Source organism: Neoarius graeffei, chromosome 21 (assembly GCF_027579695.1).
Source record: "Neoarius graeffei isolate fNeoGra1 chromosome 21, fNeoGra1.pri, whole genome shotgun sequence".
Lineage (NCBI taxonomy): Eukaryota > Metazoa > Chordata > Actinopteri > Siluriformes > Ariidae > Neoarius > Neoarius graeffei.
In genome coordinates this window covers 20,950,599-20,965,470 of record NC_083589.1, presented here as the reverse complement: position 1 = coordinate 20,965,470, position 14,872 = coordinate 20,950,599, and the positions used below count along the sequence as shown (strand labels likewise).

Genomic DNA, 14,872 nt, shown 5'->3' with positions numbered 1-14,872 from the left:
AATAGCTATAAAAATAGCTCAATGCCTGAAAATTCCCCTATCCACCCGGGGTAATAATTAAGAAGATTTAAACAACCGGAGCTATAATGAACCTGCCTGAAACAGGACACGTCTGTTTTACTTCTACGCACAGTAAGGAGGATGATTAGAGAACCAAAAATTTCTCCAAGGATCATGGTTAGAGAAGATTTGCAGAAGCTGGTAGAATTTTGGGGTCACCATTTTTCTTAATCTACACTTAAACGGCAACTACATGCCAACAAACTGTTTGGAAGGTGTGCTAGAAGAAACTTTTTCTTTCATCTAACAACAAACATAACTACCTAGACACAACTGGAACATTGGCTGGAACTGGGTTCAGTGGTCAGATGGGACAAAAATAGAGCTTTTTGGCAACAAACACAAATGGTGGGTTTGGTGTAAAATGAAGGATGTTTATAAAGAAAAGGCCTTAATCCTGTCTGCTAACTATGGTGACAAATCTGTGATGTTGTGTGGCTTTTTTTCCTCCAAATTCCCAGGGAAGCTTCTTACTTTAAATGTCACAATGAACTGCATGAAATATCAGGGGATTTTTAAATGAAAATCTGGCTGCACCGACCAAGAAGCTATTGGGTCATGGTTGGATCATTCAGCATGACAATGATCCAAAATGTGCCCAAATGCACACAATAAATGGTCCAATGACAGAATCAACATTTTAAATGATCATCCCCATACTCTGACATAAACTACACTGAAAACCTGTGAGGTGAGCTGAAGAGGAGACAGGACCCTGGAGAATCTGGAGAGATGCTGCAATGAGGAGTGGTCTCAGATCCCTTGCTTTCTATTCTCCAGGGTCATCAAGCATTTTAGAAGACTCAGCTCTGTTATGGTGCCAAAGGGAGGTTGTACATAGTGCTAAATGTACAAGTGGAAAGCAGCAGGCCCGGACAAGTTGTGTCCCCAACTACTGAAGACCTGTGCTGCTGAACTGGGTGAACCACTCCAACGCATCTTCAACCTTAGCCTGCAGCTGGGGAGAGTGCCCACCCTCTGGAAGACATCATGTATCATTCCAGTTTCCAAAAAGAATCGGCCCAGCGAGCTGAACGACTTCCGACCGGTGGCACTCACTTCACATCTGATGAAGACGTTGGAGCGGCTCTTCCTCAGCCTCCTCAGACCCCAGGTACAACATGCCCAGGACTGTCTGCAGTTTGCGTACTGGGCAGGTGTCGGTGTGGAAGACACCATCCTCTACCTGCTACACCGAGCCCACTCGCATCTGGATAAGGGAAATGGCACAGTGAGGATCCTCTTCTTGGAGTTCTCGAGTGCCTTCAACACCATCCAGCCCCTATTGCTTCAGGACAAACTGAACAGGATGTGAGTGGACCCCTGCCTGGTCACCTGGATCTCCAGCTACCTCACTGACAGGCCGCAGTACATCAGGCTGAAGGACATCACATCTGACACTGTGATTAGCAGCACCAGAGCACCCCAGGGCGCGGTGTTGGCCCCTCTTCTCTTCACCCTGTGCACCGCGGAGTTCTACTATAACTCGGAGCTGTGTCACATCCAGAAGTTTGCCAATGACACAGGCATCGTTGGGTGTATCAGTGACAACAGAGAGGAGGAGTATAGGAGCCTGGTGAGGGACTTTGCTGTGTGGTGCAACAGGAACCATCTGCAGCTCAACACCTCGAAGACCAAGGAGCTGGTCATTGACTTTGGGAGGTCCAGACCAAGGTCATGACCAGTTCTGATCGAGGGAGTCGAGGTGGAGGCTGTGGATTCCTACAAGTACCTTGGGCTGTGGCTGGACAGCAAGCTGGACTGGACTTGCAACACCAAACACTTATACAGGAAGGGACAGAGCAGGCTATACTTCCTTAGGAGGCTGCGGTCCTTAACATCTGCAGGAAACTCCTGTGGATGTTTTATCAGTCTGTGGTTGCCAGTGTCCTGTTTTACACCGTGGTGTGCTGGGGGGGGCAGCACATCCAAGAAGGACACATCCAGGCTGGACAAACTGATCAGGCGGGCCGGCTGTGTGGTCGGCATGAAGCTGGACTCTCTGGTGACGGTGGCAGAGAAGAGGTCTATGGACAAACTACTGAACATCATTGATGATGCCAGTCACCCTCTGCACACCGTCATCAGCAACCAGAGGAGCCTGTTCAGTGACAGAATGCTCCTTCCCAAGTGCAGGACGAACAGACTCAAAAATTCCTTTGTCCCTCATGCCATCAGACTGTACAACTCCTCTCTGGGGGGGAGGAGGGGTAACAGGAGGACAGAGGACGGGAAGGAGCAGTAGCCTAGCCTAACAATAAGTAATACCAGACAATGTGCAATATAAAGTGCAATATCTCTCCTACTGCCCCTCCTTCTCCCCACCTTTTTTCTCTTCCCCCTCCTTCCCCCCGCCCCCTTCCTCTCTTCCCCATATCTTATTCTTCTTATATATTTGTATATGTAAATACTTAATTTATTTTAATTTATCTAGAAGTTTTATCTATTTCTTTTCTCTGTTTATCTGTAATGATGCTGCTGGAATCTTAATTTCCCTGAGGGAACCCACCCAAAGGGATCAATAAAGTTTTATCTAATCTAATCTAAAATTCAGGGGTACAAATAACTATGACACATGATTTTGATACAGAGTCTAATTTGTGTGTTTTGTTTATTTTCTTTAAATAGATTTACAACTAAAGGTTAGAGTTCTCTGATTTTGTAAGCTTGTAAGTTTACATGTTGCAGTGCTTGAGCTAGAATGTTGTTGTTCAGCAGCTCACTCTGGTTCATGGGACACTAATGTGTGTGTTCCTCCATTTCCCTCTCACAACCTGAACTATCAGAGCTAACAGGGCCCTCTAACAGGTTCACATCAGTGAATTTGCTTGATTCCAGTTCCAACATGGGTCTATTGGAGTTAAGGGGCTGTCAGTGATGTGTCATCCATCTCTGGATGACCCCCAAAGATGCATTCTTTTCTCAGAGAAAGGGAGATGGTCCCTGATGTGAAGCACTTCTCATGAAAAGGGTATACCTAGGTGTGGTTCTCCATCAGAGAGAGAGGCAATGTTGTGACAGTTGCATAAATCACCAGAGGGGCATGAGGTTAAAAAAATATTCTTCTTCTAACATGAAGTGGGCTCAAGTAGGATTTCCAACAGTGAGCCTCACTGAGAACAATATGATGTCTGTAACAAGCAGTCTCAAAAAGCTATCCTGAATGCTAGAGCCCCTAGCACATGGAGCTTATGCTCTCAGATGGGAATTATAATATAATAATAATAACATACAATTTATATAGTGCCTATACAAATATGCTCTAAGCGCTTTACGATCACAAACCAGTAAATAATAATTCAATACCTAATCTTATTATTATTATTTTGGCTGCTCCCGATTAGGTGTCGCCACAGCGGATCTTTCATCTCCATTGCTCCCTTTCTTCCGCATCCTTCTCTACCACACCTGCCACTTTCATGTCCTCTCTCACCACATCCATGTATTTCCTCTTTGGCCTTCCTTGTTTTCATGTGCCTGGCAGTTCCATCCTCAACATTCTCCTTCCAGCATGCTCTGCATCTCTTCTCAGGATGTGCCCATACCATCTCAGTCTCATCTCTCTTAGCTTAATTCCCAAGCTCTCCACATGTGGTGTCCCTCTGATGTGCTTGTTCCTTATCCTGTTCAACCTTGTCACTCCCATTGCAAACCTTAACATCCTCAACTCCACCACCTCCAACTTTGCCTCCCGTCTCTTCGTTAAGGGTACTGTCTCCAATCCATACATCACAGCTGGTCTCACTACTGTCGTATACATCTTACCTTTCACTTTTGCTGGGACTTTCCTATCACAAATGACTCCTGAAATCCTTCTCCAACTGCTCCACCCTGCCTGCACTCTCTTCTTCACCTCACTATTGCAGCCCCCATTTTCCTGCACAGTTGACCCCAGGTCCTTGAATTCACCAACTTTCTTTATGTCTACTCCTTGCATCTTCACTACACTCTCATCCCCATTCTCATTGATGCACATGTATTCTGTTTTGCTACTGCTCACCTTCGTTCCTCATCGTTCCACTGAATACCTCCATCTCTCCAAGCCCAGCTCAACCTCCTTTCTACTTTCACCACATATCACAATATCATCTGCAAACATCATGTTCCATGGTGATTCTTGCCTTATTTCATACGTCAAGCTATCCATCACTATGGCAAACCAGAAAGGACTCAAAGCAGATCCTTGATGAAGTCCCACCTTCACCTTGAACCATTCAGTCATTCCAACTGCACACCTCACTGCTGTTTCACTGTTCTCATACATGTCTTGCACCATTCTTATATACTTCTCATTCACTCCACACTTTCTCATACAATACCATAACTCATCTCTCAGCACTCTATCGTATGCCTTCTCCAGGTCTACAAACACACAATGTAGCTTTCTCTGGCCTTCCTTGTACTTCTCTATTAGCATTCTTAAAGCAAAAATTGCATCTGACATGCTCTTCCTTGGCATAAACCCATACTGCTGTTCACAGATTGCTACCTCTCTTCTCAAGCTCGCCTCCAATACTTTTTCCCGTAACTTCATGGTGTGGCTCATCAATTTTATCCCTCTGTAATTACTGCAGCTCTGCACATCTTCCTTATTCTTGTATATTGGGAGTAGCACACTCTTTCTTCACTCATTCGGCATTTTCTCATTCTCTAAGATTTTATTAAACAACCTTGTTAGGAACTCCACAGCCATCTCACCCAAACATCTCCAAGCCTCAATCGGGATACCATCTGGTCTGACTGCTTTCCCAGTCTTCATTCTTTTCATGGCTGCCCTCACCTCATCCTTACTAACCAACTCTACTTCCTGATTTGCTGTCTCCAACAAATCTGACCTTTTCTCTCTTGCATTCTCCTCATTTAATAAATCCTCAAAGTACTCTTTCCACCTTCTTAATACACTCTTTTTGTTTGTCAGCACATTTCCATTTACCACAGTCCTCTTTCTTACACCATATCTGCCCATCACGTCTTCATGTCCTCTGCTTCCCTCACCAATGTCTGTTGAAATCTGCTCCTATCAGCACACGCTCCTCCCTCGGTATACTTTCTGCCACTTCATCCATCTTTTCCCAGAAATACTCTTTCTCTTCATTCTCACATCCAACCTGTGGGGCATACACACACACACAACATTGATTACCACTCCTTGAATCTCCAACTTCATGCTTATCACTCTATCTGACACCCTCTTCACATCAATCACAAAGTTGACCAACTCTCCCCTCAAAACAATACCAACACCATTTATCTTTCCATCAACTCCATAATAATAATTCAATAACTAATCAATAACTAATCAAAACACTAATAACTAAAGACTAAACAGCTTTTTAGCGAGCTTAAAAAGATGTGTCTTAAGTCTGGCTTTGAAAACATTAATGTTCTCGGAAATGCGCACATGGTCAGGCAATTTATTCCAAAGAAACAGAGCATGTGAATAAAATGACCTAAAACCATAATTGTTCAGTCTGTAGGAGACTGGGACAAGCCAAATAGCAGAAGTAAAGGAATGTAAGGTTCTTCTAGTTCTATACACTGTCAAAAGCTCTTGTAGGTAGGAAGGCACAAGACCATTCAGACATTTAAAAGTAAGTAGAGTAATCTTAAACATAAGTCTAAATTCAACTGGCAGCTAATGCAGCTCCTGTAAGACAAGCGTTATGTGATCATATTTGCCCTTCATATGAATAACTCAGGCTGCAGCATTCTGGGCAGTCCAGAAGTGTAGAGTTGAGTATCATCTACATACAGGTGGAAGTCCAGACCATGGATAATGCTATAATGTCTCCAAGAGGCAACGTATACAGAAGGTATAAAATAGGACCAAGCACGGAGCCCTGGGGAACACTGCACGCCAGTTTGCGCACTCCAGATGAAGTCCCCTCGATGTGGACAAACTGAGCGTGATCCCCCAGGTAGGATTGAAACCAAGAAAGAACAGTTCCAGTAAAACCAAATCGAGCAGACAGTCGTTTGAGGAGTAAGTGATGGTTGACAATACCAAATGCAGCAGATAAGTTCAGTAATAACAAGAGAACACAACGGTTGTTGTCAGTAGATTGCAGAATATCATTTTGGATGCACACAAGCGCAGTCTCACAGCTATGAAACCGTTTGTATGCTGACTGGAACCATTCCTCAAGGTTGTTCTCATGCAGATGATCCAGGACCCGAACAGCAACAACTTTCTCAACCGATTTTGGTAGAAACCGATGATTCGACACAGGTCTAAAATTAGAGTAAACCTCATGACCAAGGAGCGGTTTCTTCAATAAAGGAGAAAGCGCAGCCTGTTTCAGCAGCAAAGGCACTGTTTCAGTGTCAAATGACAGAATGACAAACTTAGTTAATACAGGAAACAAGTCTTCTAGGCAGTAGCCAAGACGTTTAACAGGAACAGGGTCCAAGCAGCATGACTTAGAAGCAGTCTTACGAATGAGTCCAAGAAGCTCTGAGTCTGTTGTAGGCACAAAAAGTTCTAGCACATGACTATACCTAGGTGAGTCAAGTTCCTCGTTGAACTTAGATGTGCTGTATAGTTGTCAGAAAATACTGGAAGTTCAGATCGAATCGAAGAGATCTTTTCAACAAAAAATCAGAAAATTTGTTACTTAATTCAAGAATCAAACTGCATGTCAGGTACTGCTTCTCAAGCTCCAAGAATGGTCAATTGAAGCTGGTGTTCTGCCCAATGCTTAAAGTGTTATCCATTTTTCAGCAGCTGCTAGATAATGGCAAATCCCTGTCTCTGCTAAAACTGTATGTGACACCCATTTTTGGAGTGTTTGACACTTTTCTAGGAGCTCATAGGCACGTAACGTTTCTGAGAGGAGCTGGGCATTTCCCCAAGAGCTTGGTGTGGGGACCACCCCCTTGTGTCAGAGACTCACAGGAGCTCTCCATTCAAAACCTATATGGATACTGATCTGAAAAAGTATCATTGAAGACACTCTTTTTGCTGACAATCACCTCATAAAGGGATAAAAGGATGAGAGAACTACATGCCTTAGTGATAAGTTTGCCCTGCATGTGTTGTTGGCAGAATGATTTCTGTGTGATTTTGTGACCTAACACAGGTTCTTTAAGGCTATTTCACCAAAAATTGTGAACCAAGTGATTGCCCTCGCAGCATTCTACAAACACCCATCTACAGTGTGTTCTCTACTATGCCTAGTACACATGTTGTGCAACTGCGTGAACTGCATGACAGCTATTTGTCCATCAGACTAGTTGTTCATCAGTCACAGTGCAAAGACATGTCTAAGCAAAGATTGGCCCATTGGGTGACAGAAGTCATCACAATGGCCTACAAATGGGCTGGGCATTCAGTCTCCTACAGTGATGTGCCATTCCGTTGCATGAGCAGTGTTTCATCCTTATGGGCACTACTTAGAGGCATGCCACTCCAGCAGGTCTGCATTGTAGCTACCTGGGCATTACTGTATTTCCCTCCAGATCCTTCAAGGTCACCATCTCCAAGTACCTTTCCAATTGGCCATGTGAGTTGGTTCCCTGTGGCAGGGATTATACATTGCCATGATATCCAGTGGTATTTGCTTGGATTATTTTATATTACCAAAAGCTGTTAACCTTCTGTAAGAGGTAGCTGCATACACTAATATGAGTTATCATTCAAAAATACAGGAAAAAGAACACATTTATGTATAAAAGGATTATATAAAAATGCACTTTTTTTATTGGTTGCTGTTCATCACTGTTGAATCACCTAAAAATCTATCATCAAGTTGAGCTTTTTGTCATTGCCACTGCTAGCAAGTAGTTTTTGACTGCACAGTGGGCAATATTACTATGCCCTTTCTTATTTTCCTAAAACTGGATATGGTGGAAATGCTCTTTTTCCTGTCTTCTTTGGGCAGTTGCTTCTTGGTAATTAAATCATTTATCACAATATTTTTAATGGTAAATTTTGAGCAAGGAATAATAAATCTTGCATAAATCTATTGCATGATGTACATGTGCACAAGAGCACATTCAGGTGTTACACACTGCCCCTGCCAGTTATCTGCTGTCTACAAGGGGCACAGTTATACTGTATATGTATCTGTAAATAATGTTTTATCTTCTTAAACCAAGAGAGTGTATGAGTTTGATTCATCTTAAATTATATACAATAGATGTATGGAATTTAGAGCCCTCAAATTACTGGCAAAGTTGATGCAATCACAAAAAAAAATACATTGTTTTTCTCCTAGCTTTAATGTTCATATTTTGAACATATTTTGAGAAATCTATGTGACAGTTTAATTGTTAATTAACTGTAATCCATTAACTGTAATGGATGAACACTTTTTTATCTGCCTTGGGATCTCCCAAAATACAACCACACACAAGAATTACTTTTTTTTTTTTAAGGCAAACACATCAACAGTTATTGGGCAAAATGTAATTTTACTTATTGCGTGCACCCCCAGAGGTCAAATGTTTTTTTTTTCTTCAGGTCCTCAGGAAGGGGTACTGAGTCTGTGTACAAAATATGCTGTCAATCCATCAAACAGTGGCTGAGATATGACTTCACTTCTTGTTTGGTGGCTATATGAAAATGTAGTGAAAACTGGACAAAAATTTGTGGCCTGTGAAAAATGGATAACTTTTCCAGGAAATGGCATTGACTTAAACTTGGCTTAAGCCAAGGAATCCAATGGTACTTAATTTTTGAAAATCAGACATACAGTTCAAATGTTACATGCGTACTGTAAAAGTACCTCCCAATTCGACCCGTTGGTGGAACTGTAATGGATGAACACTCGAAGTGCAAACATGAAACTTGGCGAAATGAATCAGGGGACTGTCCCCAACTAGGGTGCCAAATTTCAAAACTTTATACCATATGGCCCTATGGGCTGCCATAGACACTCTAGCCAGAAGACGAAAATCATGAATAATAATAGGACGAAAAGGTTGAAGCACAATGGGCACCTACACAGCTTCGATGCTTGGTCCCTGACTATGCAAGTGAAATTTAGGGTTGAACCTGAATTAATTTACCATACAACACCAAAATGTGTCAATTTATTGGAATTGCGGACCATTTATGCAAAAGCAATCAATATCACATTTTTAATTCAAATCTTACAATACCCAGTGAACCATTGGCATAGCTAGGGGGTGAAGTATGGGTTTATCTCTCTCTGGTGCTCTGCCAGTGGCAGGTCCAGTCCCTTATAATATTCTTTCAAAGGCTTGCCTCTTAACTTGTGCATAAGAGCACCCATCCTTTATGTCTAACATTGAAACTCTTTGTCTCCCAGGGGGTCTCTTACCCTCTATTCTACCTTTGTTGGGCAGCAGGTGGGCACTCCTTCAGTGCTTCCTACAGTGAAGTAAAACAACTCTTTCCCTTCACTAGTCTTGGAGCTCGCCTAGGGCAAGTGTTAGTACTCCCGTCGCTTCCTGAGCCAGAAATAAGATGAAGTCATGGGCAGCAGCATGATGGATAGTTGTATCAGCAGAGTGTCAAACTTGACCAATGGTGATACAGAATGATGCTTGTTTGTTAAATATGGCTAGGGTCTCCAAGTCCAGTAATGTGACCACTGTGACTGAGGAAGGCAACAGGAAATCATCTCTGTAACTTTGCCCAAGACTCCTAATAGTATTATGACTGATAGCATGAATGACTTGAGAAGTAACAACAGGACATTTGATAGGCAAGGTGCTGCATTCGGGAGGGGGGCTGCTGCTTGGGTTTATACCCCTTGTGAAATATTCCAAATGCTTATTTGTAAATGGCTAACATAAAAACCTCAAAATACAGCTCATTACGTGTTTTAAAGATGTCCTTAAACACCCCAGACATCAAATGAATGCCTCCATTAGTTTGTATTATCATATTTTATTGACTATCAGCTACTATGGAAAGAAAAAAGGATTAACCAATAGGAAATTATGCATACAGTGGTGCTTGAAAGTTTGTGAACCCTTTAGAATTTCCTATATCTCTGCATAAATATGACCTAAAACATCGTCAGATTTTCACACAAGTCCTAAAAGTAGATAAAGTGAACCCAGTTAAACAAATGAGACAAAGATATTATACTTGGTCATTTATTTATTGAGGAAAATGATCCAATATTACATATGTGTGAGTGGCAAAAGTATGTGAACCTCTAGGATTAGCAGTTAATTTGAAGGTGAAATTAGAGTCAGGTGTTTTCAATCAATTGGATGACAATCAGGTGTGAGTGGGCACCCTGTTTTATTTAAAGAACAGAGATCTATCAAAGTCTGATCTTCACAACACGTGTTTGTGGAAGTGTATCATGGCACGAACAAAGGAGATTTCTGAGGACCTCAGAAAAAGCGTTGTTGATGCTCATCAGGTTGGAAAAGGTTACAAAACCATCTCTAAAGAATTTGGACTCCACCAATCCACAGACAGACAGATTGTGTACAAATGGAGGAAATTCAAGACCATTGTTACCCTACCCAGGAGTGGTTGACCAACAAAGATCACTCCAAGAGCAAGGCGTGTAATAGTCGGCAAGGTCACAAAGGACCCCAGGGTAACTTCTAAGCAACTGAAGGCCTCTCTCACATTGGCTGATGTTAATGTTCATGAGTCCACCATCAGGAGAACACTGAACAACAATGGTGTGCATGGCAGGGTTGCAAGGAGAAAGCCACTGCTCTCCAAAAAGAACATTGCTGCTCATCTGCAGTTTACTAAAGATCACGTGGACAAGTCAGAAGACTATTGGAAAAATGTTTTGTGGATGGATGAGACCAAAATAGAACTTTTTGGTTTAAATGAGAAGCGTTATGTTTGGAGAAAGGAAAACACTGCATTCCAGCATAAGAACCTTATCCCATCTGTGAAACATGGTGGTGGTAGTATCATGGTTTGGACCTGTTTTGCTGCATCTGGGCCAGGACAGCTTGCCATCATTGATGGAACAATGAATTCTGAATTATACCAGTGAATTCTAAAGGAAAATGACAGGACATCTGTCCATGAACTGAATCGCAAGAGAAGGTGGGTCAGATGCAGCAAGACAACAACCCTAAGCGCACAAGTCATTTCACCAAAGAATGGTTAAAGAAGAATAAAGTTATTGTTTTGGAATGGCCAAGTCAAAGTCCTGACCTTAATCAAATCGAAATGTTGTGGAAGGCCCTGAAGTGAGCAGTTCATGTGAGGAAACCCACCAATATCCCAGAGTTGAAGCTGTTCTGTACGGAGAAATGGGCTAAAATTCCTCCAAGCCATTGTGCAGGATTGATCAACGGTTACCGGAAACATTTAGTTGCAGTTATTGCTGCATAAGTGGGTCACACCAGATACTGAAAGCAAAGGTTCACATACTTTTGCCACTCACAGAGATGTAATATTGGATCATTTTCCTCAATAAATAAATGACCAAGTATAATATTTTTGTCTCATTTGTTTAACTGGGTTCTCTTTATCTACTTTTAGGACTTGTGTGAAAATCTGATGATGTTTTAGGTCATATTTATGCAGAAATATAGAAAATTCTAAAGGGTTCACAAACTTTCAAGCACCACTGTGCTTCCCATTTCTGTTTGAAAACTAGAAACAGCATAGCGATACCAAGATGGCAGCCTGTGAAGTAGGTTTATTGGAGGTGGAGAATTCCAGATCTGGTTTTATAAGATAAAACACTATTTCCCTCTATTACTAATGTCTAATTTCAATCATCTGTAGTTGCACTATCATAAAGGCATTTTGTGGCAATGCTGTACAACATGGTTGATGTTAGGTCATACTTTAAAGGATTAAATACATTTCTGCCATCGCTTCTCCTCCTACTGTCTGGCATCTACACAAAATGCATGAGTACCTCAGGCTTATCAATGTAATTGTACAGATCACATGGTGTTTTTTATTTATTATATTTCCTCATCTACCCTGAAATTAGTTCCTGAATACAACACTGCAGTAATTTATGACCGCCTATGAGACAAAATAAAGAACTACACTGTGGAATAAAATCAGTTGTTCATGAGTCTTTTTGTGATCTATGTTTTTATGTCAAGCATCACCTAATGTTAGAAGAGATACAGGGGGCATGTCCAGTGTTAATCTGTGTCTGGTGATATCTGGTTACTGTGGTTACATGTTTCACACCTCAGCAGGGCTGCAGGTGCATGCCACACTGTGCCTAACATCTCCCAGTCCCCCATGCACATTCAGTTAGGCTGTCCCCATGGCTACAGGCTAAGCCTGAGACTTGGCTCAACATAATCCACTGCTTGCTGATTTTTGCTGTCCAAAACAAAACTTAGTCAAGCATCTCTGTGTGTTTGGAGCAAGTCAGAATGTATATTGCTTGATTTGCTTAAAACACTGGATTCTGATTATTTTAATATTACTTAATAATTTACTTTTCTCTTATTTTTCTTCCTGTCTTCAGTACTCACTGTAAACCATGCTGCAGTACATGTTCTGAGAGGAGAAAAAGGTTATACATTCAGGACCCTGAAACGTGCCTGTGCACCTGCAAACACTCAGAGGCTGACTGCAAGCAAAAGCAGCTCGAACTAAATGAGAGGACTTGCAAGTGAGTATGTGAATGTGTGGAAGGGTGTGTGTGCATTTTGTTGCTATATTAGTGTAAATTTGGGTTAATCTATCTTCTAATCACATTCCAATTTCCCTCTGTTCTAGATGTGACAAGCCAAGGAGATGAGCAGTGATCACCCTATATATGTTTTTTTTTTTTTCTGAATAAAGGCATAAACACTAATAACTAATAGCACCGCACTTTGAACCTTCAATTTAAATGTCAACCCTGGACTCTTGAAGCATTCCCCTCGACGGACAGTGAGTGAGTGAGTGAGTGAGTGAGTGAGTGAGTGAGTGAGTGAGTGAGTGAGGAAGTGTCAGTGAGCAAGTCTTCCCCCTGTAAATTTCACCATAAATGTGTATATTGAGTAAAGACTGAAAAGGACAGAACAAGTAGAATTGCTGCTAAATTGCTGCCTAAGAGGATTGGCCGTGTCAGTGCTTTTGACTACAATGAATGCATGTCAAAATCACTCACTGATGCAGCATATCACTGGATTAGCCATGTTTTTTTTTTTTTGTTTGTTTGTTTGTTTGTTTTTTTAAATATCGACCGGCAAACAACAATGGATATACAGATCATTAATGGGACTGAAAATGAACCACTGGCTTCTTCAAAGACTATCAACCTATGCTGCCAGATTTCAATAGCCAGCGTAACTCATCTTGAATGGCACAAGAAACTTATCAAATAACAAACAACATAAGATCTTGTTTTATCTGCTTTTATTAAGGCATGCCACTTACTTTGCCTAGATTCTGTGACTTGACTTCATTCTCTACTGACAGATGACTACTTGAGATTTTTGGTCACTTATTTCTATAAAATTGTGTGTATCTTTTTCCTGTCATTCAGCCAACAGTGAATCACAAAATGGAGAATGCAAACCCACAAGGTCATTTGAATGTTTATTAATATTCATGATAGCATATGACCCCTTGAGTCCATAACTTATATTTTCAGTATTCTTCCTGTCCATATTTAATTGGTTCTATTTATGTGCAGTGTTATATTCCGATCTCTTTCTAATAATTCTTATCGTCAATCTGAAAGTCTGAGGAAAGTAAGTACATTCCCGTAGCTGATCGTTTCTGTGTTTCAGTTTGCCTCAAAAATTGTTTTTCTCTGCATATATAAGGGTTGTGTTGTTTCTAAAAAGCTAGGGGTGTGTGTGTGTGTGTGTGTGTGTGTGTGTGTGTGTGTGTGTGTGTGTGTGAGAGAGAGAGCATGTAGTATGAGAGACAGGGAAACTAAACTAGACTTTTGAGTGTGTTTTGAAGGCTCCATACCTATAACAATAAAATATAGCCAAAAGAAATCTTAGGCTACCAAACACCTGCTACCTTTTTTATTTTATTGTTGATGTATAGAAGAGGCTGCCTAAGTTTAGTTTATTTACATTCTCATTCTCAGTTATTTATTTACTCCCTGTAAATATGTCTAGATTTAAGGTCTTTTTGTGTTTGTGTAATGTAGTAAAGTATATTTATTTTCCAAATTGTATCACTTTTTTCTATAAAATGTTTGAAAATCTGTGGTTTTCTTTGATTGTGTTGATTTCTGATACAATTACATTAAAAACTACTTTATTCTGTATGTAAATAAATTAGAAGGTAGTCTGAGGCACTTTTCAAATATTAACTTAAAGTTAATATGTCAAAGAAACTTTGACCCATTGAACTGTTCGAATCCTAAGGCTTTCAAAGAAACTTGAATTATATATATATATATATATATATATATATATATATATATATATATAAAATTCTAGTTTTTATCATATTGATTGACCATGACAGTATACACTATTAGAAAAAAAAATTTAATTCTTTAAAGGTTCACTGGGTGCATACAGGTTCTTAGCTTCATAAAAGTGTTTTGCTTTGAACCCTTTCTAATAGGGGATCAGTCTGTTGTAGGGTTCTATAGTAAGACTATAGGTAGTCTATAATCATGGAGGAATGAAGAAAACTGTTAGTCTGTAATCATAGAGGAATGGAGAAAACAGTAGTGAAGTAAACAAGATGGTTTGATGATGATTTATAATAACTCCATTAAACTGCAGAACTGAATCAAAACAGAAGACATTATTCCCTTTCATAATTATAATTTTAGATCCCTGTGCAAGATTCCACCACACCACCATGTCTGAAACAGTTGGAACTTTGCCAGAAATTGGACCCATGAACACACGGTTACTCTACAAAGTGGGAATGGCAAAGGAGGCCAAAAAAAAAACACTTTCAGGAGGTTTACACTTGGCC

The 14,872-nt window shown here is 40.8% G+C and overlaps 1 protein-coding gene across 2 annotated transcripts in view; it reads left to right on the top strand.

Moving 5' to 3' along the window:
* Nucleotides 1-14,072, top strand: part of vegfab (vascular endothelial growth factor Ab) — a 75,985-nt gene extending 61,913 nt beyond the window's left edge. For both annotated transcript variants that reach the window (XM_060902813.1, XM_060902812.1), the window contains 2 exons: nucleotides 12,456-12,602; nucleotides 12,710-14,072. In XM_060902813.1, the coding sequence (XP_060758796.1) occupies nucleotides 12,456-12,602; nucleotides 12,710-12,731 (169 nt within the window). In that variant the 3' untranslated portion in view covers nucleotides 12,732-14,072. The remainder of the gene's footprint in view (nucleotides 1-12,455; nucleotides 12,603-12,709) is intronic.
* The last annotated feature ends 800 nt before the right edge of the window (nucleotides 14,073-14,872 follow it).